Here is a 25,450-nt window from a genome sequence, read left to right on the forward strand (position 1 = left end):
TCTGGATGCCAGATATTTGTGTTCAAGTAAAGCGCTGAATCTCTAGAATTCAGAAGCCTACATTGTTTCAAGTTTCAAACTTAACTAGTGCTTTCTTAAGTTTTCAGAAAGTTAAAATAATCTTTTTTAACTCCTTTAGGAAAGTGCATAGTATTTTTCCATAATTCAAGAATAGCTTAAGGTATTTTTTCACATTCTCTCTCCTCCTCCCTAGACTCCTCTCTTCTCCTCCACTCAGCATAAAAATAGAAAAAGTCTGTAAAATATTGGTCCCTAAGAGCTACTTATACTGACTTAAAATTAAAGTTAAAATGATTAGCTATTTATATATCACTCAGCAGAATAGGAGGCAATAAGACAGGTAATTTACAAGACAGGTAAACTCTTGAAAGATGTTTGAAAACCCCCTTTGGTTTAATACAGTGGTCAAATAAATACTGTGAAGCAGAATATTGAAGCTACCCACTGGATTCTATCCTCACTCAGACTTATTTCATTCTTTTTCTGGAACAACAATAATACCTCTGTCTATCACTGCCATAAGGTCATTGACTTCTTTCACTGACATCCCCAAATGCTTGTTTGCTTCTTCAACCCATCTTTCCAACAACAGCAGGTTTTGTTCTATTTTTACAGTTTCCTAGTGATAACAACTCCTATTCTTAACAGGGGGACCACACAATGAACCCCTTCTACACAAAAGGACTTCCTAATTGTATCATCTCAGCTGACAATGAGTAGTATTAAAATTCTTTTTAACATTTTTCCCCTCCAAAATAACATCAGCCTGGCTCAGGCACATATGCCCTTGAGGGAGGCAGGCATAGGCCTCTAGCATTCCCCACTTGCTAGTTCTAGATGACAATGCTTTTTCCACTTAGTTTGCAAGAGTTTTGGGTCACCTTCCTGAGTCACTTCATTCTTCCCCCACATTTTCCTCCTATCCTCTCCTTTTGCCAAAGCACCACAGCAAATTTAGGCACCTCATTCCAGGCTGCAGAGTCCACTCTCTGGGCTGGGCTCCCACATGCTTTGATTTTCATCCTTCCCCCCACCCTTCCCCGAAAAATACTATTGTATACCTTAAATCTTAAATTAAGCTTACTGGATATGTTTTTATAGCATCTATTTTTAAATTGCAAGATACCTAAGAAAACAGAGTCATGCTTTAAAACAATCAGTTCTTTTTTAATCTCTTCAGTGAAGAGAAATTAATTACTCTCTGTCAATGTTTGCCAACAGACATGCAACACATACAGAACATGCATTTTATTCATATATACAGGCACACTGTATCCAACTGTTCTTCAGACTTGAGTTCATACAGAGCTGTAGATAGTAAATCATGAGCCAGATAGTTAATTAGTTGAGAAATAGTAACCAATGTAACCATTTTTGGATTTGTGTCTCCAGCTACAGCTGGGCATGTCCACATGACAGAAACATACAGTATGCTGGCCTTCACTGTGCTTGGTACTAAACAGAGGTACTGGGACCAGACTCATTCAGCTCAAAGCAAAACTTTCCAGCAGTTTTATTGATCATTTTCCAGTTGCTGTTTATGTTGGGGAATGAATGTTTTTCTTAAATATGGACAGGTTTTTTAAAATGGACAGTTTACTTAGAAATGGACAGTTAAGATATCTAAGAAATAGTCACACTGTTCAGGCTAGTAAATTGAGATTCTGGCAGTGTAAGCTGTGGAAAATTTCTAGCAGTTCAGAGCAGGAAAGCTCAAAAAGACCAAGTGTGTTTAAAAGCTAATGAAACAGAGCAAACCAGCCAACCAAAGTATGGGTAATGGATGGGGCAGTTGCTAAGGAAATAAAGCACTGCTTCACAACTACAACTGGCCAGCACATATGAACTGAGATTTCTCCAGCAGGGTCTGTACCTATGACTCTGAACTCTGGAGAAATGGGCACATTACTGATACTATGAAGGTCCTATAGTACACCAAACAATTGCACATCAGCTAAGATGTAGTAATAGACTTTTTATCTTTCTTTTTTTCTGTCTGTCTTTCTGTCTTTCCCCTTTGTGGAACTGTAACTATAAAGCATTTTCCTTTCCCAGATAAGTAACTGCAATGGGACACAATTATCCTATAATCAAAAAAAAATTTAATTTGGTATAATGCTTATTAGCATGTGAAGGACTTTCTAAAGTGGCTTAGAACACTCTCTCTCTCTGTAAGGAAAAGAACTTTTATTCCTTACAAAGTTTTCTTCTCCACGTTGACAAGCACACCATACTCCTAGTGAGAGACAGCAAAGTATGCAGAGCCAGAATGTAAGTACTTAGAGAAATTATAGCAAAACATCTCAGACTGATATTTTCTTCTATGCACCATAAAAGTCTCCTGTATCTTTAGTCAAAATAATGTGCATCTCTACTGACAGTTTGTCTTTTCTTTGTACACAGTTCTAACAAAATTACTTTTTCAAGGCTTGGGGTCTTGAATACTCAGATAGTAAATAATTTTTGGAAGATTGATTAATGTTGTATTCTGAAAACAGGGCCCCATGACATCTCAAGTAGGATATTCTCCATTACTACAATATAACTGTATTGCTCTTCCTGTCTCCTTCCACCCACATCAAGTTTTCTGTTTCTTCAACATCAGAGCTTGCAGTGATGTGCAGGCAACAAAAGAGATGTAGGGAAAATGCATAGAAAAGTTCTCAGGTGCACACACATTTTTTCATGTGTATATGCCTTAATTAAAAAATATTACAGAAGGAAAAGAATAATTACCTAAAAATTTACCACAGGAAACAAAATATATTCTAGCAAAATATAAAAGGTCTAGTTCCCTAATGAGTTAATTTCCAAAGTCAAATAAAAAAGTTCATAAGGTTCTAAACTATGTACTGGAGCTTTCTATTTGTTTTATGCACCAGTGAAAGATACTAGGATGACAACCACAGGATTTAACTCCTCTGTTTTGTGAAAAAAAGTAAAAACATAATTTCCTATATATTAAATAATTTCTATTAGTTGGTCAGTACCATCAACTTATTTCTTATACTGTAAGACTTCATACCAATATTAGAAGTCAATTATTATTGACTGAAATGACGTACTATTCTGGATATAGTGTATTCTGTTACTAAAACAGGCTATATTATATTATACACACTTTTAAAATGTCCACAGCATTACTTCATCTAATTCTGGTCATCAAATATATTTGCTTCTAGGCTATGAATGCATAGAAATGAAAGCTGCTGGGAAGAATAGTAAATTATAATATGTTAATTCAAAAGCTGCTTCTGAAGGGACCTTCGCCAGTTTTAGACTTGGGTTATAACACCAAGCCTTGTTCTTCACCCTACACTAACTGCATTGACTTAAGAGGAGATAGTCACGATTTTTGCTATGTAAGTAGGATCAGAACAGGCCCTGTTTCCCAGAGGATTTCATACATTTTAATGATAGGTCGATACATGCCTCGGGGGCAGACTGAGTAGAGCTGATGTTAAAACACCTGCTTTTTTATCTGCTTTCTCACCAAAGAATGAAAATCTAGGACAGAGGATATGAAATATACAGATGGAATGCTAGACGTAAGGAAAGTAAATTTAACAGCTTCATATTTCCTAATTGCAAGACTTACTTGATCTTAATCCATTTCAGACTGTTCTTAGTTCAGAGATACAACCCAAGACTTACTTGTCAGTCATAACATTCACTAGCTTTGGGGGGTTTTTGTACTTCCTTAACTTAAACTAAATGGAAAGAACAGGCCTACAATGTCTTGTTGCATATCCTTTACAGACTGAATCGAGAAAACAGATTTAAATTGTCATGATTTTGACAGTGCTTTTGAGACATGGTTAGTTTCTTCCTATGCTTGCTAACTGTTTGGCTGTTTGGTGCATATTGGAGTGTTTCAAATAGGAAAATAGACTTATATCTGGATGCTGGATACATTACCCCACTCATTTCAGATGTGCTTCTGAAGTACTTAAGGATGGTCAACTAGAAAATATTCTCACTAACAAAAAGAAAAAGGGAAAAATCCCCAAACCACTCAGCACTGTAAGCAATTTTTTTTTACTTTTTTTTCCTGAAAAAAAAATGCTTCAATTGCTAGGATTACTACTGCTTTAAATGCTAGTATTACTGTCTTTTTCATGTTGTAGTTGAAGCAATTTAATGATACGTCAGCTTTTCTAAAGGTAACAAAGGGAAGACTTTAAAAAATTGATGGTAATAAGTTAGCACTTTTTAATTATGTAAAACACACACAAAATTACTTAACAGACTAAACCATTATGAAATCTAAGATACCTTGAACCAGTTTCCACAAAACATATTTGGAGTTCTGCATTGATACATATTTCATGTGTAGAAGAAATGAACATGGCTTTCCTTAGTTAAACAGTAATATTTTGTATGCTGTTCAGAAAGATTTGCGGCTATTTATAAATTAAATTTCACCTGAAAATAAGAATCAGGTTTGCATATAAACAACATGGATAAATATTCCATTCCACTGACAGTGGTCTAAAGTTATAACAAGAATATCTTTTGTGCTTATAAAATGACTGCTGAAAACTACCTACATTTTACATGTTCAAGGTAGTGTGTTCCTCAAAAGTCTGCCTTGAGAAAATCAGAAAATGTTTCCTCATGGACACTTCGAATATGTTTTAAAGATGGAAATCTAAATGACATATTTATTTCTCTGCAACAAACAGTCACTAGGTAGATTAGTTTGTTAGGTAGGTATGCTAAGATGTATGTCTAATGTCCACAATTACATTAGTACTTGAGAATGTGGTCTTAGTTTTAGTCTCCTTAATTTAAAAAGTGTCTCTTTAATTAAAAAAGCACTCACCTACAAAGGTAAGCAGGATCACCAGCAAAAGGATAAGGGCACAGATGCATGGAATCAGTATCAGGAGCAGCAGTCGAAGGAACTTGGCAGAAGCCAGTTTCTGAGAGCAACCATCCCCCATATTATCCTCATCTGTTCCTAAGACCTGAAAAACAAAAAAGCAGTTTTATCTTTCTGGTGTCCATCAGTAACTCCTATGTTTTCAATAGCAGTCCTCCCTCCTTATTACACAGCTACATGATTTAAATACATGCTGTAAATGGCTTATAGATTCTTAACGACAAGTTGTGTGTAAATTTTCTTTCTGGTGGACAGTCTAGCACAATCCATATAATTTAGTTAACCTTACCCAATATCCACACACTTGCAGCTTCATTGAAATTTCTAAACATTTCTGATGAACTCAAGTTGGATAGGCATTTCATTTTTAAAAAGTGTAAAATACATAATAAACTTAAGGAATAAGGCTAAACACAAATTACCTTATAATTAAAATAATGCATTACTAATTATTCAAGAGCTTCATGTTCTTGTTTCTTTTATTAAGGAATCAAGGCACTATTATAATCTTTGTTTTGGGTGACCATAGAAGACATGCACAAAAATGCTGTCTGATTTTTTTAAGTACTATATAAAATTATAACTTAACAGTATTCTGTAGAGTTTGCAAATCACATTTTCTGTTCTATGAGTGGAATACAAAAGAACAGAGAAAAACTATTTTCTGAATTCAATTGAGCTGCACAAACTACAAATATCCAAACCCTTTCAAATGCCTAAACATGTATTTTATATTTTTTAAACCTAACTCCATCAAGACTATGATCTCATATACTGGAGAAATGTCATACTTTTTAAACAGAAACAAAAACAAAATTCCAAATTAATATTTAATAGTAAGATTGAAACTGTTATGAAGCTCCTTTATTTGAAAATGACTAATAAATAAAATTTTCCATGTGATAAGGTGAAACTGGATGATAGGTCTATTAATTCCAGACAGTGTCTTCCCAAAGGATGACTAATAGTTTATCCTCTTTGTCAGGAAGATCAATCATGTCAAAGTTGGTTGTGTCAGAACACAGGAGTAAATGCATCCATTACCCTGACAGCCTCTCCCCAAAGAACCTCGAGAGACTGAAGTCTACAACATAAATAATATTAGTCTTGTAAATGCCAGTCTCTGTGGCTTATCCCTCTGGCTGGCTCTGCTGAACATGCCTTTCTGTAAAGAGCGGATCATCAGACTGACTGGCACAAACAGAAGCTGAACTATTGTCAGAGACTGAAATATTATATTTTATGACTTAAACATTTTCTTAAAAGACTTTTAAAACTGTATTACAAAAGCTGCAGAGAAGACTACCACACCCTGAATGGGGCCCTGAGGCCTGACACCGTTCGCTGATGAAGATAAGATAAAGTAACAACTCAGGGCTGGGGACATTCACTGAGCACAGGCTTAACACCTCCAAGGTGGAGACCACAGCCCCAGGGCTATCAGCTGCCAGGCTCGAACAGACCCCCTGCACCAAAGGGTGGAGGGAGGAGAGGCTTTGGGTTTCTGGGAAAAGACTCTGGTCAGAGGGGTAGTGACTGCCCATCCTCCACTGTGCAGAGGAGCCCAGCTGAGGGGTCCTCACTGGGGAGGAGGGAAGCTTATCCACAGCAGAAGGGGCTCAAAGGGGTCCCCAGATGCTGCACCAGAGCACCAGAGATGATGCAAAAGACCCTCAGTGTTGCAAGGGACAGTGTCAAGCTGGCCCCTGCAAGAAAGACGCATGGGCATTTCCACCTGGCCCACAGCATGTATTAATCCACGGGATTCTGCACTTTTGGGCGTGTGGCAGCGGGGTGTGGCAGCGTGGTGTGGCGGCGGGGTGTGGCAGCGTGGTGTGGCACCGTGGTGTGGCACCGTGGTGTGGCAGCGGGGTGTGGCAGTGGGGTGTGGCGGCGGGGTGTGGCGGCGGGGTGTGGCGGCGGGGTGTGGCGGCGGGGTGTGGCAGCGGGGTGTGGCGGTGGGGTGTGGCACCGTGGTGTGGCAGCGGGGTGTGGCAGCGGGGTGTGGCAGCGGGGTGTGGCACCGTGGTGTGGCGGTGGGGTGTGGCAGCGGGGTGTGGCAGCGGGGTGTGGCACCGTGGTGTGGCAGCGGGGTGTGGCAGCGGGGTGTGGCGGTGGGGTGTGGCACCGTGGTGTGGCAGCGGGGTGTGGCAGCGGGGTGTGGCACCGTGGTGTGGCGGTGAGGTGTGGCAGCGGGGTGTGGCAGCGGGGTGTGGCAGCGGGGTGTGGCAGCGTGGCCACGGCGGCGACGGGGGACCCTCACCACCAGCAGAGCAGATGGAGGGGAGCAACGAGATGTTGTTGGGACCCTTGGATGGGTGATGTGCTTCCACCTAACCCCTGTCACCTCTCCCTGTCCCCCCACCCCCCACACACTTCTTTTTTCCATTTCTTTCTCTCTTTCTTTTCTCTTCTCTTCTCTTTGCCTCTCTCCTATTAAATAAAATACAGCAATTTTTTGGCAACAACATATAACCTCTTTTGGTTTTAATCTTGTTTCTGGGAATATTTTGAACCTTCTAAGTTCTTTCTGGTTTGTGCTCAGAGACTTAGCTTGCTTTGCTTTTCTGGGTCTAAACCAGACTGTAACAACTATTTCTTAAGGAATTGCTGCAAAGAGACTGGATTTATACCATCCCAAAACCTCACTGCCCGTTTACTGCCTTGAATGAGAAGCCTGTAGGCATAAATAGGATTTGCAGAATAATTTTCCATCATTCTGCAATGTTTCTTGCTCCAGCATGGCACAAAGACTATGTGGAAGGAAATTTTCCTAGCTGATAATAGAATTATCAACTATTCCTGATACACCTGGTTACTGGACACTGCAGACCCTCTACAGACAGCAGAAATGAAGAAAGTGCATTTGTGAAGTTGTATGTATCTCTTCTGACACTGCTAAGCATCATGTCATCTGACCGCTTTGAGACTCATCCTGTGCAGTGTCCCGTTCAACTTCTTTTCCTACTTCACTGTTCAAAGTAAAGACATTAATACTGAAAATGCATATGGTACTGGTATAGAGTGAGCTGCTAGCAGTATCTCACTTGATAATCTTCCTCCTATTCCAGTGATTCAGTCTCAACACAGTCCTACTACCAGGTTTATCTAGCAAGCAGGATGGTAAACTTAAAGATGTTGGATTTATCTGAAAATCCAAAACAGCAGCTCAGGATGAGAATAAAGATTGGTAGCTCTGTCTGTTGAAACAGCCTGAGTGAGATGACAAGGTCTGTAATCTTATCCTCATTTTGAACAAGGGAAATATAAATAATATTGGAGAGAGTTAATTAATTGTCAGAAGTTTTTCTTAATCAACAGCTTATTCAGAAGTTGTAAATGTTTCAAACCAAGATTTCACAATAGCTTAATTACTGTCCTTATCCACAAGTGACATCTAAAACATTCAGGCACAGACAAAGTTAAGGATTTAGGTGAATATTAGGAACCTTAATGCATGTGACATTTAGACAATACCTGTTTGACTTCCTGCAGTCCACAGTTGTCTACATTTTCATATTAAAGTCTTCAGTGTCTGCCTGACATTTTGCCTGTGGTAATGCTGGAATACACCAGCTTTAGCTGCTGTACTCATAGCAGGCTTCCCTGAACTCCACAACCTTGGTTTGCACAGCCTGTGTTAGGCCCCCTTGTGAGTTCTGAGCACAGGTAACGGAGGAATGACACAACTCTGCTATGAACACAGATCTCCCAAAACACTGCCATAACTACTTCTGAAAGCACAGACAACGGTGCAGTAGATGAAGCACTCCCACAGGAAACAGGGTAATTGAGTTCAATACCCTCTTTGGCCTGAAGAGGTTAAAAATTAGATCTACAACTCAGTAGACTTCCACAACCACATGAGCACAGACTCCTCTTGGATCAGAGCAAGCCATCCCTTGAAATAACGATATTCTGTTAAAAAGAACTGAGTTCTTCTGGGCCAGACAGTAAGGAGCAGGACCATCACTACACAGCCCAGTGATCAGGGCACTTGGGAGCTGATTCTTAGTTTCTTCAAGACAAACAAACTTTAGATACAGCTCATTTTCCTAAAGAAATTACTCCCAACCAAGATGCACTTCTTGCAAGTCCCAAGAAGAAGTGTCCAACTCTACCCAGTGTAATACAAAGTAAATTCTGACCCATGACTCCACAGAGAGTTTGTCTTAGGAGTAAAAACTTACCAAGAAAATTTTATTCTCAAATAATTGAAAAAACATTCAGAAATAGTATTCATCATCACTTTTTGGTTCTTTTTGTGAGGAGGGAGTGACATTGAATATTCTGGAGGTACATGAGTTCTTAATAATCTCAAGCACAAGTGTTTAACTGAGAGCAGTTACCACCACTGTTGTACATATGCCTTAGAGTTAACCTAGCAGAAACATTAAATGTGTGCCAATTAAAGCAGTGAGCTTCTGGTGATCCTCTGTTTCTGTGAGAAATGTTTTCTAAAGTCTACTGGCATTGTGAATACTACTCACTTTACATAAATACTCAATACTAAATGAGAACATCAAACATTTTCTTTCTTCTCCGTTCCTGAAAACAATAAATCTCAACCTTTGCATTGACAACTTGCTGACACAGATTTTAAAATGGGCTGTTGTATCCAAATTTGCTTTCAGTGGCTGCTCCAGAAAATAATGTTATTTTGTTAAAGACATGCTTCTCTAAGCACCATGATTTGCTTGTTCAAAGTAAATATTTATAGGCAACTAAACAGCATGTTGTATTTTTCCTTTCTACAGGAAAAGACCTCATGAAGAGCACTACACCTGTTTAAATCATCATCAGTGACCATGCAAGCATAAGCTTAATTTTTCCAGTTTTCCAATTCTACCATTTTCCATCACTTGAACATCTACATGAGTTTTTTTCTGTCAATTTCTGTGATGAATATGAACTAAAACTAGAGACAGGGCTACTGGTTCCTATATCAACAATGAGAATTTAATAAAGTGTCCTATAGATAAACATGAATGTATTACATCTACTGTTTATGTATTCCCTGATAGTGTTTCTTTTCCTCTTGCCACCAAATGTTGCAATACACAAAGAATACATGCACCAGCTTAAAGTGCTCTAGTATGACAATGGTATCTGCATAAACATCAGACATGCTCTGTTCTCTCAGTTCTAATAAATAATGGAATAGAGGCACAAAAAATAGACTAAAGACATAAATAATGGAACCTGGAGATAAAAAAGGGCCTATGGAAGGAAACAGGGGTGAAAAATACTTACTCCTTGGCTCACTTCAAGCTTTTAGGTTAGTGGCCGAGATAAGAAACCAGTCTCCCTCAACTATCTGTGTAGTTAATAGTTTCTCTGACTCATTCTCTAAGACTGTAAGACTGAGGTACCTGGTAGATACGTCTTTATCTCCCTTTACAAGGGAAGGACAAGAAGATTTAAAAGCAGAATCCTTGAGGGCCCACTGAAAGAAATCAACCCTGAATGCTAAAGATTTCTGCATAAAATTGATTTAGTCAAAAATCTATAGCACTGGACCAAAGCATATTCTCAATACTTGAAGAACACTGGTGAAAGTTCTCTTCCTATCACTCTTGTTAGAAAACTCAATTTAAGGAATATTTTTCTGAATTCAATACTATGTGCACTACAGTTAGAAAATATGGGTGTTTGGTTTTTAAGGCAAGAAGTCACTTGCTTTTAATACAAACATGTTTTGTATTTAACAAGAATATAGTCAGAAGAGAGGATGCCTAAAAACATCAGATAATTTCTTCTGACAGCTACAAACTTCTTTCCCCAATGAAATTACATTAACCACTGCTTGTCTGAGTGGCATTCTTTCAGTAATGACTGCGATAAAGGAAATAGACTAAAAAGAAATTCTGCACTAATTTCAGTACAGGTTTTTGAAAAATTCTAGGCTTATCTAGGACTGCTGGATCAGACTGCTCAGTTTATTTTCTGGAACCACAGAGGCAGAAAAAAGTAAGATGGAAAAAAGTGTGTAGTCCCATCTGACTACAAAAAGACTAAAAATTCATTGGACCAAAATTCACAGCTTATTTTCTGGAAGACGTGGAAAGAATCTGATCTCATGGCTGTCATTTCAATAACATGCCTGTCATATTAAAGCAGAGAAATGACAGATTACATTAAGATTTATGGGTGAAAAGCCTATGGTAGCATGCAATTTTCCTTTTAGGTATTAAAAGTGTCTAAGTTCTTAGTCCATAAAACAGCCTGAATCATGGTACAAGCACTCGACAAAAATATCTCCTGTTGTTGTCACCACAGAACTAACAGATGTTCTCCCGATAAAGAGGTATCATTAGGGCTAATTGCCTACTGTCAGTATCTTCTGTGCATGATGGGTCTCTACACAGAAATGTAGAAGACACCTCTTAGATCAGAAGCATTAATATATCTTGAGCAAGCCATACACCAAAGCATTATGTAGTATTTTTCCTGGAAAGAAGTGGAAAGAAGTACTACTATGAAATGCAGAAAGAATGTCATTAGCGAGGAGTAAACAGGTGACCTTGTAGAAGTCCTCATAATGCCATTGAGGAATCTGCTATCCAGCCAAGCTATAAACATGTAAGATTACAAAAACCATCTGTAGTTCTTCCCATATCCTTGATATTGTTCCTCTTCAAATGCTGAAGCAGCGCTCAGTTGTCAGCTCCTGTGATTTCATCCGCTCTTATGATGCTGGTCTTAAATCTCTAGATACTGGACTGACATGATCATACCAGCCATTATAGCTTTCCCTTTGCCATTAAAGGAAGATGGTTCCCACTTGTTATGGCTACAGAGCAAAAACTGAACATGTGAAGTGTCAATGTTTAAGCACAAAACACCATATAAATATAAATTTAACCATACTCATTCTTACAGCCTTTTCAAATCAACTCATAATATTCAAATGCCTGGAAATGAGTAACAGAAGCTGAAAATGGTCTACATTTTTCATCAGTTCTGTCCTGTTTACGTGAATATTAGGAGTCAGCAATGCGCCTCCATTTGACTACTTTTTTGTCAAAAAAATATTACACCATACTTTAATAGTCATTGTAACACGTAGAAAGTATAAGATAAATCCTCCAAAGGTACAAAGTCACATGCTAAAAAACACAAACGGGCAAAAAGTTGCAAAATGTTTCATTTTCAGTGTTAGAGGAATTAAGAGACCCAAACTGAAATGGACCCTGAAGAAAGAATGTTAAGGTGGCATAAGAAACTGGATACTAAGTAGCTTTTGTCCGCAAATACAAGCAGTACCCAAATTCTGGTGTACACAAATACGAGAACAGAAGTGTCAGAGTTATTCTAAATGGAAATAGTGCCATTTAGAGGAAAAAGACTTCTCATGCAGCAAAGCAGCAAAAAAACCCCAAACACCTTTTCATACAGCAAGGCAGGAAAAAAATCAAACAACCCTTTTCACACAGCAAATCGGCAAACATGAAAAGCATGTTATTATCATATAATTGTTATTTTCCAATTAAATGCACTATTTTCCTGGTAGTTCAAGTTCACTGTAATCTTGTAACTTCTCCCAAGGAATTCCACATCCTCAGAAAAATTACAAATTGCTGACATAATTCGTTAGAAGCTCATTTTGATCATCAGATCTCCTTTCCCTGCCATGAAATTAATCAATCTGAAATACACAGTAACCCAGTAAGGGAGATGTCATATAAAGCTGGTGATATCTTTCCAAAATAAGTATTTGGTTGGTGCTGGACACTTTTGATTGAAGCATAAACCTGAAACACATTTAATCTTCCTGATGTACATTTCACTTAAAATAACTACAGTGTAACTGTGTCAGTGATGTTTCATCTGTGTTGAAGAAGATGTAAGGTATAAAATAAGGTGATTTTTTGCTTTTCAGACTACCACAGAGACCCACTGTCCACTTCTGTTGAGACTTTTCAAGCTGTTTTTAATCCACTTTGAGAAACAGTGTTGCAAAAATCCAAATTGGGCATCACCAGAAGTCAGTCACCAATTCAAGTCACCAAGACTTAACAAATATTTGTGTGATACTCTTTCCTTCATTTCTGTGGCACAAATTTGGGGTTCTAGACTCCGGACAATCTCAGCAGTTTTGTGAGCCACTGAAACAATTTTGGAACTGAGAAATCGAGCAGATATGCAGGAGAAGCTCAGAAGGGACAAGGTGACATTCAGGTATGTCTCTCACCACATTCAGTGACAACACTGTTCTTACGCAGCTCCAGCTTCGGTTTGAGCAAGCCAGTGGAAAGTTTGCTGAGACCAAGTCCAGACGCACACCTACGGTGTTCCACTTACCTGCGTGTGGGAGACCCTTCGCTGCCACCTGCCAAGCCGGACCTCCTTTGGCGTGTGCCTGCTGTGCTGTCCAGTGGGACCGCAGATACCTCCTGCACAAGCCACCCTCACTCTGCATTTCTAGCTGAGGTACAAGCAGCTATCAGGGCCACCAATACACACTTCCAAATCTGCTTTTATCTGGGATGACAGATGAATGCTGTGCTGCTGCTGGTGTTGCCAGCACCCAAGTTATTGTCTTTACAGTGGATGCGCAATTGAGAGAGCCTGCTTCTGGTGCAACTTCTCTTTCATAATTCATTCTTCCCTTTCTGAAGGCTTTGAGGGAGGTAGAAACAAGTTGGCCATTCAGACATAGGCACTGCAGCCAGGCAATTTGGAGTACTGAGTTTATTCTCATTTCATCTAGTTCTTTAGGGAAAGAATCCACCGTTCTATTCTGGCAATGTAGTGGATTATAAAGGCACCTTGAAAAACATCTATTTGTTATCAAAATAAATAGAAACAAATAATTTAATAATTTGTCTCCCTGAAAATATTTTATTTAGAAATCAGAAAGTTAATGACAAGCAAACTATTGATCTTGATTCTCTGTTACAGATCCTTAACATCTCACACAAAAGATGGAAGCGTAAAAGAAAGGATTTTCTTGGATTCCATGTGTGATACCAATAACTGTTCTCCATCTCATTATAGATAAGAATTAGACACACCATTAGCCAACATATACAATCAATACCTATCAGTCTTCCAAATTTGAATTAGAAGACAGGGAAAAAAGGATATTTATCATTACTAGAGAACAGCAGTATCACTCTTAAATACCAATATGTTGCAATTCCTTAATTTTTAAAGAGAAGTGGTGCTGAATAATGATTCCACTTTGGCATAAATGTTAATTGTTTATGTATTTATTTACATATTGTACATATTTACAATTATTTAGAATTTCACTGATGTAAACTTGCAACTACTATGGGGATACTTCCCACATTTACGATGGAACTTTGCTGAATTTTCAAGAATGTTCAGATTAGCAAATAGTACAGCTGATGGCAAACTTACTACAATTCCAAGCTCTCTCTTCTTTATTACTCACAGCTGGTGGCAAAGATGTGTGGTGTTGCCATGCCTCGTAAGATGAGCAAGGTTCAGTAAACATATGGAAGATAGCAAATATTTTTTAAAAACTGAAGTGTGTATGAAAGGCATTAATTTTAACGATTAGACTCTGGTTAGCATTATCCGATATTTCTCAATGCCAGAACACGAACATCCATTCAGCCCACTTCAGCAAGCAGGGGGAGATTATTTTGGGGAAATTACTGTTTAACTAATGCAGAATTCATGCTCTAGGGGTTATTAGTTTTCTTTAAATTGCTATGGCTTGCAAAAATTAATCATGAAAGTTTCCACAGTGCCACGCTGTTTTTCTGAGCACACGGAGAGACTATTCTAATGCTTTCCTGACTACCCAGATGTTCATTGCATTGAGCTAAGCACACTGCACAGTGATGGCAAGCCTCTGGCTACACATTGTGGAGAATCACAACCCAGCAGGCAGGGAGTAACACAGCACCCTCTTCAGGTTCCTGCCTTGCTGGGAATTCAATGAGCAGATGACTGCAGAGAGCCATTAGCACCAGAAAGAAAAATTGGAAACCATTAAAAAAACCATAAAACATTCTTAGTGGCCTACCTTCTGACAATAAAAAGATTTGGAAAAAAAACAAAAACATTTTGAGGTGGTGGAGGGATAGTTTTAGAGGAAAACCTCCTCTTAAAAGAATCTTTCAAGCCTGGAAAACTACAAAGGGCAAAAAGAAATCCTGCCTATCCTTCGGCTCCCATTCAGTGTATCAGTCCCCTGAGTAGAAATCCCATCAGAAGCCCTATCCCACACAAGGCAGTTAGAGTTCATAACTGGACATACGTTTTCTTCCTGTTAATGCCTCATCAGTAGGCTTAACCCTCTGAACTTGGAGGTGACCAGTATATCATGTCTGTGCCATGCATATTGCAGATTATACAATTGCTTAACCCATTTAAAATCAGAAGCTTTCAATTACATTAACTGGACGGTAAAATAGAACGCAAGATAAAAAATTGCAGGAATCTTCTTAGAAGCATTTGTCTCTTTATGCTTCATGCATTTCTTATTAATTTTTCCCTAAAATGCATAATTCTTTTTAAACTATAAACATCTGCCTAGAAGAAATTAAAATTTAGGATCTGAATGTATAATGTTAACTTTACTGACTTTTTTCTGAATTGTGAATAAAAAGATACTAACCCTTGGACCAAAGATAAGGCCAACAGCAATATTAATCAAAGGAAAGGACATGATTTAGTGTCAAAGCAAAGCCTTATCTGTTCAGCGTAGCTGGATTTTTATTTGACCTCCTCCCAAAGATGCAAATGGACTTATACAATGTCTCAAAGGTCGATAGCCGACTACCTAAAAAATTTAGAGGTGACTCATTCATTTTTCAGTAGGATACCTCTTTGTTCAGAAACACGTACTCTTTGAACATTTTGTTTCAGTAAAAGAAAATAAAGAAAGAGAAGGATATTTTTTGAAACTACCAGGACATTTTGACAGAAATAACTGGAGAGATGACTAGAGATTAAACCTATTCAATAATGCTGAACTTGCAAAAAAATGAGCTGATACAGAAAACTCAAGATTAAGTGGGTTAACAATGCACTTACATTGGTGTATATATTTGACTTTGATATGATATTGAAGTTTTATGGATCACATAAAGATTTATGGGATAAAAACATCCATCTAAGTCACTGAAACAATAACAATCTGGTGCATTATTTTGCTAAATAAGAAAAACCCTACTGTGTTTATGGCTAGGAATATTCAATTTGCCATCCCTAGAGCAGATGTCAGGTTTCCTTCCATTCATATTTTCTTTGTACAACTTCAAGAGTAATAGAATAATCCTATCTATGATAAGGAAAAAGCAAGTGGAAACCATCTGGATTCTCAAACCATCCAGACTACCATCAATGCTATTCCATATATCTTACTTTATAGGGAAAAAGATTTGTTAACAACTTTTAAACACATTCAATCTTCATTTCAGACTTCCTTTCCAGACTTGTCTACATGCACTACAAATTATTTAAACTAACACCCTTAAAATGGCTGAGCAGGGACAAAACGAAGCTTTAGAAAAGGCATTTACTACTAATTTCTTTGTTACATAGATGCTATATATCAAAAAGCAATGTGAGAAAAAAAAAAGAGAAGAAGAAAGATAACTACTTACTCTACAGTTCCTAATATTCTTTCAGATATATTATCCATTTAGATAGTATTTGCAGATGCACAGAACTAGCATCTTTCAAACAATAAAGTATCTCTCAGCAACATCTGTCCCTCAATACTGTGTCGTGGCAAAAATGCACAGGTTGTTAAGGCAAGGTGGGCTCAGCTGTCTGTTTCTTCGTGGAGATGTGAAAATGCAGGAGGTTGGGAAAAGCCTGAGAACTGTAGCATGTGCTGCTTCTCTAATCTCCAGGTGACACTGGTTTCGGGACAATTTTAGCACAGGCAAAATAATCCACCCAGCAAAAAAATTGACAGCAAAAGCAACAGCAATGGAAGACATCTCCACGTTGCTCCACTGTCCCATGGAAGTCTGGAGAAGACATAATTGCGTATTACAGCTATATGCTGTACTATTACATGAATGCAAAGCTGCAGGACTGAGATCTGTGGGATGGAAAACTCCTCAATGCTATCTACTAGTGGTTTTGTTTCCAAGAGAATGACCTGACTGCTTTCTGAAATCTAATGAGATGAACAATGCAGGGAGCATATAAGCGATTTCTCACTGCTTCACTCAGAGGCAGAAAATGGGGGGAAATGAGAGTCTCTTTCCTCAGGAAATGCTTCCTGAGTCTGTGATGTTATCAAGTAACTTTCAATAACATTGGAGTGACAGTATAGGCTATTTTGAAACTAGGAGTTCTTTGAGGTGATGAACAGTAATAGGAATTGCTCTGGGCAGTTACTACTGCTGTTACATCACCGCTAAGTCAAATCTCTCTCTGGCATCAAACAAATCAGTTGTGAAAGATTCTACCACACTAGTTTTTAAAACACCGGGTTCTGTATATGGCAGAACTGAGTGTTACAGGTTTTAGAAAGGGAAGAAGGAAAAGACAGTCTTTGACAATCACTCACCAATCAGTCCCAAAGCAAGAGCACCATCCACTGAACACTGGAAACTCCCTGAACTACGACACGTGAATTGGAGTAGATGAAATCTCATGCAGTCCTAAAAAAAGGAAACTCTACCTTCTCCCTTAAAGGACTAGGTGAAGATGAATTAAATGTCGGATATAAAAAATACTTCTTTTGCAAGAAAAGGTTAGCCTTGGAATTCTGGCAGAGCAATACCTTACAGGAGCACCTGCAGTGATGCAACTTGAGAGTCTTTTTTCCCACAGACTTACAGGAGCTGTTCCCCAGGGGCAGGGCTTGAACCATCACAGCATAAATTTCACCATTCAAAAGCAGCTCTGTCAGTATCTGATTTTCAGCCTCTATTCACTTTCTAGGGGGCAACATGCTAAAAAACTACCTTATGCATGCTGGAAACAACTCTAACAAAACCAGAGAACTGTAAACTGTGTGGCACCCAAACAAGCAGATGCTGCAAAAGTTCCACTCTAATGACAGAGATGATGTAAAGGAACTGAAGGATGGCTGGATTCTTTTCATTCCTTCATGCTTCAGGGATAGGGGAAGAGGGACAGGGAAGCAGAGAACCACAGAGGCAGCACTGCTGCCCTGGTCAGTACTCTGGCCACCACTTCTGCCCCAATTACACGGACATCCATATAAGTGGCAAGCTGCTGGCAGCAGGAGGACTGCAAGGTTGGCCTCCTTGAGAAGAGAGCAGGAGCTGTTGTGTGCCAGATATGTCCAGCTCCACACAGATCCACACCACAGGACACAGCTGAGCCCATCAGCCAAGCTGGTGGTGCCTCTGTGAAAAAGTATTTAAGAAAGGGCATAAACACTGCACAGGCAGAGAAGTAGAAAAAGAGTGAGAAACAGCAGTGCCAACACCAAGGTCAGAGAGGTATGCGCTCCATACCAGAGCAAATACTCCCAAAAGGACTGCAGCCCACAGAGGATCCACACCGGAGCAGAGGATGAATAGGATCAAAGAAGTAGCAGAGAACCACAGTCCTTCCCTGCGCTGTTCATTGCCTCAATGAAGGGACTGAGTGCCACCTGTGGTGAAAACAAGGGGGAGGGAGAGGAGTCTGGAGTGAAGCTAAGTCTGGGAAGTGAGAACGAGAGGTGTTTCCCTGAAGTGTTTTAATGCTTCTTTTTTTGTTTTTGTCTCACAATATCTGAATCAGTCAATATGTATTAATCAGTAATAAACTAATTTACTCCACTCGAGTCTGTTTTGTCCATGATGGTAATCAGGAAGTGATCTCCTAGCCTTTATCTTTACCCATGAGCTTTCTCATTCTTTCTATTTTCTCCCCCCATCCCGCAGGACGGGGTAGGGAGAGAGCAAGTGGCCGTGTTGTGCTTGACTGTGGGCTGAGGCCACGCCACCACCACCCCCAGAGTCGGCTGTGCTCCGGCAGGCACTGAGGGCTAAGAACTGTGACATAGATGCACCAGAGGGATGAGGTATAACAGCATCAGACAGTACATTCTGGTGTGTATTGCTGGCTTCAACCTCCAGATATTCAAATTTTGCAGGTAAAACAACCAGAAGTAACATATGCACAATTTAGTTACAAGCCTTGCTTTAAATTATAATGGCTTGAAACCATAGCCAAGGAGCATCTATCCCTTCAGGGGAGCAGTTGTCTGCATAAGGTAGGCACAGGATGGAATCTAATTCCGACTGCAGAGGTAGCAACATTCTCACCTCTTTTTGAAATGAGAAGCTCTTGCTCGACAGTTATCTCATTATTATTTTTACATTTAGGATATTAAACCATTATTCGTATTTCTTTCATCTTTGCTGGGTAGAAAGACAAGCCGAAATTAAAAACGCTACTTGGAAAGGGAACTATCTGTTCCACAGCAAAAATGAATTATGCTTCCATCTGACAGCAAGAAAAGCATTCACCATGGGGGCATTAAAGTGTACATAGATTTAGGAGCAGGGGGAAGCTCTCAGTGCTGACGGGAGCGCCCAGGGGACAGCGAGAGCCGGGCCCGGTGCGGCACCGAGAGCCGCCGGGACCTGCCGGCGGGGCTCCCCGGCCGCTCTATTTTTACTACGGTATGTTTTGCATTCAGACTTTCCACTGCAGGCGCCCCGGGTCAGGGGATCCGCTCTGCTGGGGGAATCTGACAGGTCAGCTCAGCCAGAGTTATTTATAGAGGGCGGGGGACTGAGGGAAAGGATGCGATCGGCATCGTATTCTTCTGCCGCGGGGCTGCGGGCTGGGAGAGGCACCCAGGAGCAGCCCCCGCTTCGCCCTCAGCACAGCCGGGCGAGGCGGCCGTGGTGGGGGAGCCCCAGCCCGCTGGACACGGGGGTTGCTGCCACGAGAGCCAAAGGGACAAAGGCCAGGTGCTCTTCCTTCCCTCTTTTCCTCCACTTTAACTCATGCGGCCCCTCGGGGAGTGAGGGCGCACCCCACGTACGTGCTGGCACCCGCAGTTACAGGTCCCAGCAAGTGGGGGAGCGGGGGGGGCTCTTGTGCCCTGGCACCCAGACTGAGGGTCAGGACAGTTCTAGGTGAAACTGCACACACTCACAAGACAACTGACTGTGGAGGGCCAAGAGAATTAAAAATTCAGAGGCAATGAGAGTAGTCAGGCTGGAGCTATCTGGATACTGCCTTCAGTCACTGTTCTGAGTGTGAAGACCTTTACAAGGAGGATTTAAGCTTTCTTTGTCCTGCCATGACAATCCATCACTTCACAGTGGGTTATCACCCACGCTTCTCTCCTGGCACAGAAGAACTGTATGTACCCAGCCTGCCACTTATGAGGTCCATTTCTTTTTGATAGGGAAAGAAACTGGGACAGACTACAAGCATCAGTATTTCAAACTGTAGTCAGACTGCCCCCCTCAAGTCCTGCTGCTTAGCTGCTTCATCCTGAAGGCATTTAAATATCAGGAGGTGTCTGGCAGGCTCATTTGGAAGGGCCTAAGCTGCATGTACAAGTCTGAAACTGCCCTGCTGCAAGTGGCCTGACATCCGCCCCTGCCAAACCCTGGCCGGCTTTCAGAAACAAGACATTCATCTGGCCTTGTAAGCACTTGCTGAGGATACCTGACATGCTGACAGGATTCAGACTCTTCCCACAAAATGTAGCTATAGCCACCATCTTTTAAAGCCTGACCACACTAGGAAATAGTGCCATTGTATGTAACTGTATAACAGCATGACCTGTTCAGCCTGAAAGCAGATGACCTGGTACTCAGGGCCTCCTGGTCCAGGTGGAGTCAAAGCCACAGCACCTCTTAAGGAAGTGCCAGTAGCACTTATGTTGTGTCTCCTGGACTGGGATGACCTGAATCTGCTGGCCCTCAGCATGGCAAAAGTTCACAGAGCTCAAACAGCCACTTAGCCACACTGTCTTCCTGCTTGTGTACGAAGGATTTGTTTGTGGTTCAGCATTCATTGGTTAGAGTAGTTGAGTAGGAGCCGCTGGATTTCTTTGCCAGATATAACCATCCCAACATTCCCTTGCCTGTTCCACCTTCTCTTGAAAGGACCATTCTCCTGACAAATGAGATTTCTGTCTAGGTGCTTATCCACCTCAGCCTCTGCACACACTCCTTGTCTGGCTATGTGAGTAATGACAAGAAATTGTGTGTCTGGCAATACACGGACTTAATGTAATGGCAGGACAGTAATGTTTCTCAAAGGAGCTGAGTGCTAAGACCTAAACATGTATATCAGCTTAGCAGGAAAAGAAAAAAGAAAAAAAGGGCAATTCCTACATTCAAGTAAACCCACATTTTAAAATAATTACTGGCACTGTTAACAGTCCTGGCTTTCACTTGTATCTGCAGATGTCATCTAATACATAATTAACAGCCAAACAATAATAAAGATATATTAAATTGCCCTGTACACATTTTACAGAACACCTCCAATAATGACACATATCAAACCATCTACATACAATACTTTGAATTCACCAGACACTCAAGTTATCTACACACAGTCAAGTGCCAGCTAAGACTTGTGGAAAGGAAGTGAATGTTTTCTTCAGTATTTTATAGGTCCAGCTCCAAAAGACTCAGGAAAAACAATATTTTGTCCTGAGATACTAAGAGCACAAGCAAACTCCTCTAATATGGGAAAGCATGCTGTGCTGCCTGGCTCATCACCATTAAAGCCTTCTCAGGAAAATGAGTGCTGGTGGCCTCCTTAAAAATGCATGCTGAGTGAGGATTATATGTGGACTTGAAGGGCCGGCCTTGTCCCCAGGCAGAAAGACCCATCTGCCTGTTGGGGTACTCCATAAATGGCCTTTGGAGGAGGGAGAAAATTCATGAACATTTCATTTCTAAAAGAGCTTTGAACACTGTTTAGGATTCCTTTTTTCACCTGGAGAAGCCCCCATCTTTCTACAGAACCTTGATGTCCAAGATCCTCTAGGGATGCCACCAGCTTTTATAGGGATTCAGTTCTCTAATTTCTTCTATTACTACCTTTTAGTTGCTTGGATTATCTCAGTGACACATTAATTCATCCCTGTGTCACAGTATCCAAGCTTATAACAGAGGTCTCCAACTAGAGCATCCATTACAAAAACAAACTAAAGAATTTAGTCCTGCTGACTGGCCCATCTTTTAGGAGCACAGGAAGGGTGTATGTAGCCATGTGGAAAAATCCACTACCATACTCTTACTGCTGAAAGCCAAAACTTCCCAAGAGATCCCGTAAATGCATTAAAAGCTTTTGATATTTGATTTCACTTCAGAGTTTCACCATCTCAACCCGACTGTTAGTAATTTAAGTTAATTAATTAATCGCCTGCCATGAAATGCATCCAAGGATTCTGCATTTTAAATCAAGTGGAGCAATGATATTACTAAAGTATACTGCCATGTTTATAAACTTGTGAAATCCGCAGCTGTGCTGTTTCGGTCGCGTACGATCGGTGTGACAGCGCGAGAAGCTCCGTCGCCCTCTCCGCAAGCGCCACGCATCAGGCTCAGCACTCCTGCGCGGCCCCCGCCGGTCCCTCCCGGCGGCGGAGAGGGAGAGGGCAGCCGGTCCCTCCCTGCGGACGCTCCCTCTCGCCGTGGGCTCCACACCGGCCCCGCTGTGCAGCTGCGGCCCCCGCCGCGCCTGCCCCCCTGACGGCGCCACCCGCACCGGGGACACTGGGGAGACACCTGCTCCCCGGCTCCCGGAGGGAAGGGCAGGCTGGGGGGACCGACCCTGCAAGTTCGCACAAACGAGGCAGCCACCTTCTGCAAGTTCCCTCTCGCCCCGTCTTATGCAGCCTCTCCCATAAGGGCAGACCCCCTCATCCCTCCTCCCAGGTGTACGCTGGAAGACTGCCCACACCCGCGCTATCCCCTTCGGACACTTGCAACCACACAAGCGTGCTGGCTCTGCCTGGAAGGATCAATTGCCCCCTCTGTGACCCTGTACGGGATAACATCCTCCCGTGGGTGGTGGCGGCCAGCGGTACCATCCCGCCGGACAGCCGTAGGAGGGGGTGGGGGTCCCTCCACCCGACCCCAAGGTGCGCCGACGCAAGGGTAAAGCCAGCTCCAGCTGATGCCGGGGGGCAACTACCGCGCCAGGCTCACGGTGCATCGGCTCTCCGGGAGCCCGGCCGCCGATGGAGCTGCCATGACAGTCCTACCAGAGGTTAAGCCCAAAGTTTGTTCTTGCAAATCCTGGCCGGACCTGTTGTCGTCGGGTTCGGCCAACTCTTCCCCGTTCCTTCCAGCGATAGGGCATTTAACGGGCATAGCAGCCCCGCTGATCTTCCGCGCTGACTTGGTGAGATAACCGGGGCCAGGGCTATGCTCGGCTCTCCCTGAGACGCCAACAACGAGCGCTTGTTGGCTGCGGCTCACCTGCATCCCGCGCCCCTTGAACGCAGCCGTCCCTGGAGCGTCCCCGCAAGTTTAGACACTGGAGCGCTCCGGGACAGCCCCATCACGGCAGGTTGGGCGCGGGCGGTCACTTGTCCCCGGCCACCCCCCAGGCCGCGCCTGCGGGAGACATGGCCCCGTCCCTGCCAGCGAGCCACGGGTCCGCTCTCACTACAAAAGCTCGGCGGGCTCGGGGAGGGGGGTTGCCCCTTCTCCGCTTGCCCGAGCAACCTGCCGCTCAGCCCCGCGGCGGCAGCGCAGGCTGTGCGCCGCGCTCGGGAACTGCCCGCCGGGCCGGCGGCGGCCGGGGGTGTCCCCTGAGCGCGCTGCCCCCGCCCGCAGCCCGGGGGTCGCCGAGCGGCGGAGCCAGCCGCCCTCCCAATACCCCGGCCCGCGGTCCCCAGGCGGCTCCCGGCGCGGAGGAGAGCGCCCAGAGGTTCGGCTTACCCGGCTGGCGGAGAGAACCTGCCGGTAGCGCTCCTCCTCCGCAGGCAGGGCAGGGAACTGTTGCGTGGAGAGCATGCTCTGGCTGCTGCTGACCCCTCTCCACTTTGGCCGCCCCCTCACCCTTCTCTACCTCGGTCTCTGACGAGCCGCGTCCACCCGCCTCCCGCACAGACACACTTGCGGGGAGGGCTCCGCATTTTGTCTGCTCTGCAGACTCCCCCTCCCCGCTCCTCCACCCAATAATAATAAACCTCCGCGAGAAAGAGCCACATCCCCACCCCTTTCGCACACAAGGCTCTACCCCTTGGGGACAAGCTGAGAGACAGCCCACTTGCTCATTTCGCCCTAAAGCCTCCCCCAGGGAGGGCGGATGAAGTAGGCACAGCCTTTGCGGTCCCCCTCCTTCCCTCGTTATCCCTCGGTTGAGGGACGCCTCGTCACGCCGCGAAGGGCTTCAGGTGGCAAGACAAGCCTGAGTCAGAGACTCAGGGGGCAAGAACACGCGGAGCTCGCCCCTCGCACCCCTTACCTTGGCTCGCCGGGGCTCCGCCGCGCCCTGGCTCCCGGGCCGCCCGGACGCGCACTTGGGGCTGAAGCGATCCGAAGCCAGCCCAGCGTATGGACCCACAAGCGCTCTCGGCCCGCCGAGTCGAGGCGCAGAGTTCAGAGCGGAGGTAGGCAAGCGCGGGCCAGACTCCCGGGTCCCTTCATTCATCTGCGATTCCCAGGTGGACTTCCCTGGGTGCCAGAGGACGCACCTGGCTTCTGGATGAGCTTTATTTTACGTTCAGGCAAAGGCTTTCCCTTTCAGCCCAGGGACGGAGAGTTTCGCGCCTGCAGGGGCTGCAACGCTTCCCTCTGTAGCACACAGGCTGGCCTGTCGCAGCCCAGCCTCTAAGGCTCCAAGGAGAGCTGAAAGCGGCGCTGGCACCGCAGCAGCAGACGGGAAGGAGCTCCGGCAGCAGGAAGCTCTCCCGGAGCCAACGACAGGTTTCTCCAGCTCCTTCCCCGCAGGAAGGCTCCGGTTCCAGCCCCCTGGCGCCAAGCCTGCCGTGCCCCGTCCCTCCCCTGCGAGGAAGCGCTGCGAGGGAGGACAGCAGCGACCCGACCACGTTACCCCTTGTCCCCGCGCCGGTCCCGGCCCTGACCGGCCCCAACGATCCGGAGCTGGAGAAATGTCCGGGGTTTTGCCTATCTGTAGAAGCAAAATTCGCAGACCAAGAGACAAGTGCCGCCTGAAGCTCCAAATGACAGAGCGAATGTTCCATCCCCATGAGACCTGCATTTGATGTATTTGTCCCCTTGCCCTGTATCTGCATTCAAAGATGTCAAGTCTGACTGGAGCCCCCGTCTGTGCACCCAACGGAGCTCACCAGCACTATCCAAGAATGATAAAGTCAACAGGACAAAGGCAAAATAAGGAGTACAAAAGGGGCAGAAGTGGGTCCTATCAGAATAGAAACAGTTCAGGACCCTTCCAAGAATCACAGAAAGATGTCACTGGCACTGCAGCTGAGTTCTGAGATGACATTTATAAACTAGAAAGGCTTCCAGTTTTTACTGTGCATGATTTAGCACTTCTGAAATGCTATCATTCAAAATGTGAATCAGAAAACACCCAAGAAAAGGTGAACCACCACCTCTCCATGGATACGGCTTCCAGCCCTGTCACCACTCTTGATAATTAGTGAGGGTGATACCCCTCATAACAGTG

The 25,450-nt window shown here is 43.1% G+C and overlaps 1 protein-coding gene across 5 annotated transcripts in view; it reads right to left on the reverse strand.

The window, feature by feature from the left end:
• CORIN (corin, serine peptidase) overlaps window positions 1–24,736 on the reverse strand; it is a 130,795-nt gene extending 106,059 nt beyond the window's left edge. For 2 of the 5 annotated variants that reach the window (XM_048303717.1, XM_048303716.1), the window contains exons 1-2: window positions 24,266–24,735; window positions 4,847–4,991 (exon numbers count right to left, since the gene is read on the reverse strand). In XM_048303717.1, the coding sequence (XP_048159674.1) occupies window positions 4,847–4,991; window positions 24,266–24,451 (331 nt within the window). In that variant the 5' untranslated portion in view covers window positions 24,452–24,735. Of the gene's footprint in view, window positions 1–4,846; window positions 4,992–23,736; window positions 23,933–24,265 lie in introns of those variants that run through there. The other 3 variants (XM_048303719.1, XM_048303718.1, XM_048303720.1) reach the window with 3 other exon arrangements.
• Window positions 24,737–25,450: the final 714 nt, after the last annotated feature.

The sequence above is a fragment of the Corvus hawaiiensis genome, chromosome 5 (assembly GCF_020740725.1).
Source record: "Corvus hawaiiensis isolate bCorHaw1 chromosome 5, bCorHaw1.pri.cur, whole genome shotgun sequence".
In the NCBI taxonomy this organism is placed as follows: Eukaryota; Metazoa; Chordata; class Aves; order Passeriformes; family Corvidae; genus Corvus; species Corvus hawaiiensis.